Source organism: Mus pahari, chromosome 6 (assembly GCF_900095145.1).
Source record: "Mus pahari chromosome 6, PAHARI_EIJ_v1.1, whole genome shotgun sequence".
Classification (NCBI taxonomy): Eukaryota; Metazoa; Chordata; class Mammalia; order Rodentia; family Muridae; genus Mus; species Mus pahari.
Genome location: NC_034595.1, coordinates 47,181,549 through 47,191,954, shown reverse-complemented (window position 1 = coordinate 47,191,954; position 10,406 = coordinate 47,181,549). Strand labels below are relative to the sequence as shown.

General features: G+C 39.0%; 1 protein-coding gene across 9 annotated transcripts in view; it reads right to left on the bottom strand.

The window, feature by feature from the left end:
* Window positions 1-10,406, bottom strand: part of Fggy (FGGY carbohydrate kinase domain containing) — a 379,357-nt gene that overhangs the window by 123,941 nt on the left and 245,010 nt on the right. For all 9 annotated transcript variants that reach the window (XM_021199715.1, XM_021199716.1, XM_029540042.1 and 6 more), the window contains one exon: window positions 8,179-8,286. In XM_021199715.1, coding sequence (XP_021055374.1) covers window positions 8,179-8,286 — 108 coding nt within the window. The remainder of the gene's footprint in view (window positions 1-8,178; window positions 8,287-10,406) is intronic.

The window sequence follows — 10,406 nt, the reverse complement described above, 5'->3', positions numbered from 1 at the left end:
TAGCATTTGAAATGTAAATAAAGAAAATATCTAATAAAAAAAGATAAAAAATATCAGAAAAACAAAAAAAATTGTTAAAAAAATAACACCCATACACATAAAAGGGATTTAAAATTAAAAATAAATAGCAAATGCTTTTGTATGTTTAGCTGCCTGCTTTTCTCTCTCAAGTGAAGCACTATTTCTCTATGTACCCTCAGCACCCAGCAAAGCTGTATGGAGGCTGGACTCAATAAATGTTTAAATGAAGCAAAAAAAAAAAAAAAAAAAAAGGACTGGAGTTCCAGACTTTCCTAAAGCCTGCTCTTGGAGAAAACAATTCCCATCTCTGATTTTCTCTAGAAAACGTTTATCCTGCTAACATGACAAATGGCCAAACACGAACAACCACAAAGGGAAGGCATCCCTTGAAACATCAGCACTGTTGACAAAGAATTCCCAGGCAAGGACAACATACCCAAAATGGAAACCTGGCATCTTTGTATCTGTGTTTATTTAGTCAAGATAAAACTATCTTTTTTTCATTCCTATTAAACGTAGTTCTGAGTATTGCTTCTGAGGATATCTATGACATTTTCTTGTGGGAACAGTAAAGACATCATTAAACTCAGAGAATGATTTATCATTTTCACAACTATTTCCTTGTAATTTGTGTTATTAATTTACATCATAAGTTTTTACACCCCCAATACACTTTGTGGTGCTGAATAATGAACCCAAGGCCTTTTCCCTGCACTGACCTACCTACCAAGACCTTGTTCTTGTTCATATTTTTTGAACTAGAGTCTCATTATGCAGTCCATGCCAGGCTTAATCTCATAATCTTCCTGCTTCACCTTCTCAAGTGCTGTGATTACAGACATGTATGATCATGCCAGCAATTTTTTTTTTCAAATTTGTTTCAGCTCTTTACTTCTCTTGTCTTCTTATCCAGAAGGGGAAATCAAAAACAAAACCAAAAAAGCTTGGCTTTATCCTGACCCAGAAATATCATGAAAATATGAACACAGGTGGCTGATGACAACGGAGGGAAAATCAATTTTCTCCAGGGATGGGTTAGCCATTGATCAGACCTAAACACATGTATACTCAAGCAACACTAATTGGAATGAATGGTGTGTGTGTGCGGGTATGTATGTGACAACAGAAGTTATAGAAGAATAAATCTTTAAATTCTTTGAGAGGCAGGTATTGGAAGAATTGGGGGCTGAGGGGGAAAGAGAGGGCAAATGATGTAAATAGTTCATTCATTCATGAAATTCTAAAGAGAGGGGAATGAAGAAAACATGCTGATGAGAGGAACTATGGATTCCACATAATAGTCCTTGGAAAAGTATAAACATCACTGAAAGATAATGCTAACTATGTCTTGTTTTTCACAAATTTCATATCAGATTTACATAGAATAATTTTCATTAGTAAGTGGATAAATTCTGATTTAATTCAAAAGTAATTCCTTCACCAGCAAGCTGGAGCTTTATGTATTTTTAGTTGTTAATTGGTTCATTTATTTGTGAAGCTAACATCTGATATATGGTGATTTTGTGCTGTTTATCATTTTAAAAGCAGAATACAAAGATAAATAAAAGTAATTTTTCTTACAAAGGGAGGAATTATGTCAAAATTCAAATATAGTCTATAGTGCTTATAGTTTTCGTAGATTCTACCCATGTTCCTGAGCATCCTAAACATAGTGAATAAGCACAGGGATCCAGTGCAACCAAGATAGATGGAATTTCTTTTCTCAGTAAAATTATCTCTATAAAGATATAGTCAACATTGTAGGCTCCCACTCCCAGGAAACCTGCTGGGCATGTTGACCAGGGAATAAGGTAGGTCATCTTCACTCTCCTTCCCATGTTCCAATTCCAGTTTCACATTCTTATCCCCAGCTTATCAAAGACCACTGCTGTGGTCTGCTTTCTCTCTGCTCCCATCGCTAGGGTTCTACAAAGACCTTCTTCTTAGCCTTCCTCCTTTACCCAATTTTTTTTCCTATGGTAGGTCTCAATACTCAAAGGCACTCTGTCCCTGGAAACCCAATGGCCTGGAAATTAGGGAAGCAATCATTTTGTTTTTCATTTCCAATTCCCCAGTTTTGTTCCCAGCCCTGCAGCAGAACACCTGTCGTGGGCTATATCCCTCTCTTCCTCCATTCCCTGGAGACTCCACAGATACTCATTGCAGACCCTTGTTTCCCTCCCTCACATGGATGCTCTCACTCAATAGCCTCATCATCCAATATCCCATCTCTACTCCTTCCTGTCAGATCCCTACCTAGAAACATCTACCTTGGACCCTAAGCAGCGACTCTCTACTAGGCAACCCATATCCAACACACTCTTCTGAGATCCAAGAGGGTAACTGAAACCGAGGAATGAAAGCCCATTCAACTAGCCATCAACAACTAGAATTACAATCATCTAAAACTCAAATGCCTAGGTATCAGCATAAAAACAGAGGGACAACTAAGACAATATGTCTCCATTACACCCTAACAAGCCTAATATGTAGGCCCTGAGAAATGCAATATAGATGAAGGTCAGGAACTTCAAAATAGCTCTTGTGAATATGTTCAAGAACTTTAAAGAAGATATAAATAAGTCCATTAGTGAGATCGGAAACAAGGGCAGACAGTGGGACAAAATAAAGAGTTCAAGACATAAAACTTTTCATTTTTAAGGAATCAGAAAAGAAATTCCAAACTGAGATAAAACTGGAAATAAAAAAAAAAAGTTAAATCAAAATAAAAGTCCTGGAACAAAACATCCACGAAATATGAAATATGATGAAAAGACCAAATCTAAGAATAATAGAAATAGAGGAAGGAGAAGAAATTAGGGTCAAAAGCACCGAAATATGTTTAATGAAAGCACAGAAGAAAATTTCTATAACCTAAAACAGGAGATACCTAACAAGCATGCAGAACACCAAATAGACTGGACAAGAAAAGAAAATCCCCTCAGCAAATAATAATCAAAACTAAACCTACAGAACAAAGAAAGAATATTAAAGCTGCAAGGGAAAACGACTAAGAAGCATATAAAGGCTGACCTATTAGAATACCACCTGATGTTTCCATGGCGACTCTAAAAGACAGAGGGGCCTGGACAGATGTTCAACAAACTGTAAGAGACTATAGATCCCAGTGCAGACCAGTATACTTAGCAAAACTATCGATTGCAAATTATATTTAGAAAATAAGATATTTTATGACAAAAAAAATTAAGTTGTATCTATCTACCAATTTGGCTTTACAGAAGAAGATGGAAGTAAAACTTCAACCTAAAGAGGTAAAAACAAGTAAAGCAAACACAAGAAAAGACAAGTAATAAATAATTCCAGGCCAGCAAATCAAAAGAAAGAGAAAAAGAGACACCAGGCTTTCCAATTACATAAGGAAACATAAGGTTTATACCCTCCACGTGAAACCCAAGACAAGTCAGGTGGTATTCTAATAGGTCTGCCCTTACTGGTCTTTTTCCCTTGCAGCTTTTAATATTCTTTTTCTGTTCTGTATGCTTAGTGTTGAATATTATTTGCTGAAGGGAGTTTCTTTTCTGGTCCAGTCTATTTGGACTGATACAGTAGACAGAAACTCAAACCATGATTTTTATACAGCTGGTCTGTGCTACATAGACCAGAGCAGAGGCAAAGGGGTTGGGGACTGACAACGGTTCTGAGAACAGGTTAAGACAGAAACCTATGAATGGGCATAAATTTGGGGGATAGACCACTTATGATTTACTGATGAGTTAGATCGAGTAAGAGAGGAAAAATTAGGAGTGATGTGAATTAATCCTACTTTTTATTTTTAAAAATTATAAATGATCGTAGCTCCTTAGTGACACAAACACAGAAAGTTTCAGCTCTGATAGGGTAGCAGCTACTGCAGTCAGACAGGCAGTGCGTCCTGCCGTCTTCTGCCCACTTTCCTTACACCTCATTCATTTTCTCAAATGACAGCAATACTGTTCTAAACTTTGACCTGTCCTTTTTTAGGTATATTTCACATCTAATCCATCAAGCACTTCTGAGTTTACTGGGAGAAGATATCCTAACTGATGAGCGCTCACTGCTGGCACTATCATCTCGCTGACTCAGCAGTAGCTCATCTCTGGCCAGTGCTTCCACTCTCCCAACCCATCAACAATGTAAAACAGAGCAGGCCAGGGTCAGAATGACCCTTAAAGTCTCACTCACAGCATTTCACAGCCTACTTTTCTCCACAGGCTCTCTATTTAACATTGAATAATAGTGAAAATCCTTACAGTGGCTAAAACCCAACTTCCTACTTCTCTATTCAAGTGCCCCTCTTGCTGTTTCTATAATAAGCTAAGCATGGAACACTCTCAGGCTCGGTGCACTTATGGCTCCTTTGACTTTAAATATATCTATTTTCCCCTGGACTCCAAATAACTAACTGCCCTTGCTTTCTCATTCTTTGTTCAAATATCACTTGATCATCTTACTTAAAACTGTAAACTCTGGGCTGCTGAGATAGCTCAACATGTAAAGACACTTGTTGACGAGTTTGACAACCTGAATTAAATCCTTGAAACCCACATGCTGGAAGAAGTGAACCTCCAGAATTTCCCCTTTGATTTCAACATGTGCACTTTGGCACACATGCCCTATCCTCATGTGCGTGTGCACATCTGAACACACATATGCTTGGGCACACACACACACACACACACACACACCAATATAATGAAAGTAAAATAAAACAAAATTGCAAAGTGCTCATCTGACCTCACAAGCGCAACTTCTACTAACTTAAAAAAAAAAACAAACCTGTAACATGAAATGAAATGTGTTTCTTTGTTTGCATTATCTATCTCCTTGTGTTATAATGTACACTTGAGAACGGTTCTGTCTGGGCAAAATTGGCTGTTTGAATCATTATTATTTCCCATGATGATGAATACCTGGAATATAGAAGCATGGAATAAATTCATCTTAAAGGCTTTATAAATTAATTCAAATTTAAGGGTTGGACATATGCTGGCAAAACTACCTTACTTGTGGTGTGAACCAGGGATCAGAGTGGAAAGATGGAGTCTTGAGGAGCCACTTAGGTGGCTGTGCTGGAGGGGCTAAGAGGGAGTCATTGTTTACACAGAGTTGGTGTGTATATGAATGAAGTCATCACACTGCACCATATGAGATGCTGTGGGCATGCCTGCATCTATCATAGATGTAAAAGTCACCACTGATATATATGCATATCTCTAACAGTTTGCAAAACCTGCCAACTGCATTTAATTCAAGCTACTTGGATAGGATGCTACCACAACTGACAGTAATTGTCAAAAAAGTCTACAGGAGAAGGCAAGACTCAGAAATGAAGCTCCCCAAGAGTGAGGGCCAGTTGTGGCAAAATCTGGCAGCAAATTGGCTCTGATTTGTGGCTTTCCACTTAAATGTAACTGTAGGTATGTGGTCAAGTTGTCGCACCCTTCTTTATTAGTAAAACTGAAATAACAAGAAGTGCATACATATACTGTGAAGAGCAGAGAAAATGCTAAATCTTCATGGACCTAACCACATCTTAATGGGCCAAGGACGTTAGCATATAACAGGTCCTTAGTAAATCTGAGATCCTATCATTCCAAGAGACTGCAGGTATATTACCAATGATTTAATGTGCCATCATGAATTATAGTTACGAGGTCTGTGCCCAGCTTTCTTATTTGGTGATAGACTACTGGGGTGACCTCATTCTTGCATGGCCTAGTGTGACAGGGCCTTGAAGTCCTTTCATGTGAGTGAATGAATGATCCTCTTCTTGTGTCCAACTGTTTCAGAAAGTCAATGCCATTTCAGGGCAGCTCAACAACTGGTTTCTGTCAGACCAATAAAAATCAACTCCAATTAAGACAGAGAGGAGCAGTTGGAGGGTAAATGGACAGCCTCACTGACTGCTTAGAGTGATATGTTGTGCAAAAAGCCTGTGCAAAAAAACAAGTTTCTGTATAGCTATTCTGGTGAATAAGCAAACTTAGCCCAAAGCTTCCTGGGTACTTGGTGCTTCAACTAAATTGAATCACACCCAGGAAAGGAATGTGCGCCTTTTAAATAAGGAATAAGTGAAATTAAATGTGTGAAATAAGTACATAATGAGCCTAATTATCAATTAATTAATTAGCTTTGATTGTCAATAATTTCATGTATGTATATAAAGTATCTGGTTACTATCTTATGTCCCTCTGACTCCTTTTAACCTTTTTACTTAGTTGATCAAGGGTCATCTGTGTCACCACTGGGTTGGAACTATTATTTGGAGCCTGGTGACATCACTAGTAGAGTAAAGGCAATAGGTTTTTTTCTCTCTCTCTGAAACTATCTTGTAGTAGACAGTTCAGCAGTGGGGGCAGGACACCATGAGTCCTTCCTCCATCTATGCCTGGCTGCTGATAGGCCCATCTGTGTGCAGACAACCATAGATGTTGGGAGTTTATGATTGTACAGAGCACCAAAGGAAGCCTTTGACAGCCCTTCTTCCTATCTTCTGACTTACATTCCTCCCGCTTTGTCTTTCTCAATGTTCTCTGTGCCCAAAATAGAATCTTAAAAACCCCGTTATTTAGGATGGAGGATTCAAGCGTAATTTATTCTCAGTACCTCGTATCACCATAAGTCTCTGCAGGATAAGAAAAGAAAGGTTATCTTTTAACAGTGATATGTTTGTTTATCAAGATGAGAAAAAAATGGATTGTGCTAGTTTTTATTGTCAGCTTGATATAGCCTAGTGTTATTTGAATAGTTGCCTTGATTAGATTCACTTGTGGCCATGTCTGGGCAAAATTGTCTTGACTAATGACTGATGTGGGCATGAGCCTCCTTAGGCTTTGGGGCTGAGCTGTCTAAGAAAGCTGAAAATGGTGTCTGAAAAGACAGATGGTGCAAGCCAACAAACAGACTCCTCTATGGTCTTTGCCTCAGTTCCTGACCTTGGGTTCCTGCCTCAAGTTCCTGTCCTGACTTCCCTTAGCCACAAACTGTTACCTGGAAGTGGAAGTGGGAATAAATAATTGGCTTTGATCAAAGTGTTTATAACAGCAACATAAAGCATGTTTATAGGACTGGAAGGTGGGGTTCTTGCTCTGTTCCCTAGCTTTTATTGTAATCCATTTTTTTAAAGAACCATTTATATTACACAGGAATTCAGGATGAATGGGACTCATCCTCAAATCTGCATGCCTTTTTCACTTTCACATATTCTCCTGTGAACTCCCTCCCTTGCTCTCCACTTGTCTCTTTTGACTCAATACAAGTGACTTTTCCCTACTAAGAATGTCCTAGCCTAGCCTAGCCCCTGTTAACAGTATTCATCCTACTTTTGTGTATCTGTCTTCCCTCTCAAACAACTCAACACATTTCCATTAAGCACCAACTATGGATAAACAACCAGGCTAGATACAGAAAGACTCATTGTATACTTCTTGCTCTAATGAACTGAAAGTGTTCTAGAACAACAGAATAGAAAGCTAGTTATAGTAAATATCACCATGGCTGAAAAACTCCACATCTGGCCCTCACAAATATACATAAGCACATACAGACACATCTACTTGATCAAATTCTGGGTGATTTTCATCTTAATTCACATGGAACGTCCTCAGAGAGGCTTTCCTTGAACTTGGAATAAATTAGCTAGAGCTACATCTTAAATAACAAGTAAATCATCAAGATAGTAATTATAAAATTATAAAGGAGGGTGGGAGAGAATTGTGCACAAAGTGATAAAGGAATGAAATTATATATGAGTCACTGGAAATTTGTGTGTAGGAAGAGTTCTTTACAACTCTAAATGACAGGTATATTTGTGAGGCTAGAAGAGACAGTCCTTAAAGCATATGAGCGCTCAGAAAACTTTCTGGATAGGTTTGCTGAATTGTTCCTAGGACAACAGGGAACCATGGAATGAATGGCAGTTGATAACACTGCCATCTAAAAAGGAGAAGAGGGAATGATCAGGTGAGAAAAGCAGCTGCCTCCTGCAGCCTGACCCACACCCCATCCATTTGACTAACACACCACAGATACTGAGGATTAGGTTCTGGGCTGAATTCTGAGTTTTAAATTGTCAACAGTCCAGCTACTGAGTAAATAAGTGACGTACTAAGATGGTATGACAACATTCAAAACCTTTTGGAGAAAATGCCAACTTACCAATTTTCCAGTCACACTCTGACCACCTTCATTCAACCAGAACCCAGGAACCATGGCTGAGAAATAAGGTCCCCAGACACCTGGTACAAACACTGGATCTTTGCTGATCTGGAACAACAAGAGAAAAAAGACAATGTGTGTGGAAAAAACCTGACCCCCAAGGAGAGAGAGCTTTATTCTCCTGCCACTGATGTAAGTTACCACCAGAGAATTCAGCTTCTTATAAGGTTTTGTTTTGTTTCTTTTTTCTTTTTTTCTTTTTATGGTGGGGAAGTCACTCCCTCCCAAGGAAGGGCCTGGCTGTATCTGTGGATCCCTTCTTGTTCAGTTTATTCAGATGTCAAGGGAGGAAAAGTGATCATTTTAAATAGGCATTGACCAAGCTCTTCCACAATAGCTTCCTCTCTGTGATAGGAATTTCTGGTCTCCATTCTCACTCTTCCAGCATCTACACAAGCAGACAGCTTTGATCTGCTCATATAGATAAGGTCGGCTACCCATAACTAAGAAGCCAAAATGTAAGGTGTCCTGCTTCCACCAAATAGCATACCCAAGACAAAACACAAGATGCAAATTCTTATCATTGTCAGTCCTGTTTTATGAAACTAAAAGGCTAACTCTTCATCGTTGACAGCATGATTCTATGATATCAAGCAGGCGCTAGGCAATCAATTTAAATGGTCACATCCTGGTTTTTAAAAAGTTGATGTATAGCTAGTAAGGCAAATGCCAACATGCTTGACCCTTTTGCATTATAAACTAGACTGCAGCTACTCAAGGAAAGCTTTTCATCGCTTAGGTTAGGTTGAAGACTTGCTGATTACAACATGATTTTTTTTTCATGACAATAAACTTTCCTTCTTCACTTGTTATTTTCTGCTTTTCACATATGGAGACGTAGAGGGATGGATTTCTTAGAGAAAGGCTTAACTTGAAAAGAGTAGCAGAGGTTCACTTGATGATGGGAGACAGGCTACCACAAACCCCATGGGTGAGAGGTGCTCTCAAGTTCAAGATTCTGCAATGCATAATAGCAGGCCATTATGGCCCTTTAGTGAAACAGAGGTGTGTACCAGAGGAGCCAGGGCAGGAGGAGTAGTTGCAGTGGTGCATATCTCTCTTTTGCCTAACCAAGATGGCTGCTGAAGGCCAATGCATGGCTATGGCAGCATTCCTGAAAGGAAAGAGAGGGAGGCGAGGTGCTCATTGTCTACTCCACCTGCTCTCAAAGAATGGGATCTACTCACTTATTTATCTAACAAGTACTTATTCAGCTTGAAACTAAGCTAAGCTCTTGAGACAGACAAGAAAGCTGAACAGTAGTAATTTCTGGCCTCATTAACTTCACCTTCTGTCATTAGCACGAAGAGAGATCTATAATCACCCCAGTGCCAACTATTCTGGCTTCTTTTTCTCTTCACTGATCATTCTTCAAATCAGTAGGTCTTCTGACCTCCAAATGTAAAGGAAGCGAAGAAAGTCAAGGAGAAGAAAGGCAAAGAAACTATCTAACACTGTTAACTTTAAATTCTGTCAAGGGGACCATTATTTTTTTTAAAAAGAGGGATATTTAATATCTAAATAGAAACAATAATTTTACTGTGCAGCAGACAAGTCTCTACAAAAAAAGGGTTAAAGTTACAAGGTTATAATCACTCACATTATTTTGCCAGATGTTTCCTGAGTTCTACTGAGACCCAGATGTGGAGCAGGTACTGAAGAAAAATGATTTAAAAAAAAAAAAAGAAGAAGAAGAAGAGCAGAGTCCACGTTCTCATGAATCGTGACACTTCAAGCAGGAGAAGGCCAGAGTGGCACTCACTCAGGATGGAGAAGACTTAGTGTTTTTAGAGCTAATATTCCTGGGTAATAAAATCTCCGGTCTTTACAGTGCCCCGTTGGAACAGTTGTTTACCTTAAAACAAGCAGAAATCAAATTCGCAAGCAAGTGTGTGATTGCAAAGTGATGAAGGAAAGAAGGAAGCTGAAAGTAACGCCAAGAGTGAGGAAGTGGGGGACTTAACAGGTCAGGAAAAGCATCTCAGAGCAGGCTCCATGTGAATCAAGAGGAAAGCCACCTGGTATTCGCTCAGGTAGGAGTGTCTGTGTGCTATCTGTGAAGGGTATGGGAAATACTCCAGCCACGATGAGCACATATTAGCTGACACTCAGTTTTGTCGCTCTGTCTTTTCCTAGAGAGGTTTCATTCCATAATGATCTTACATGCT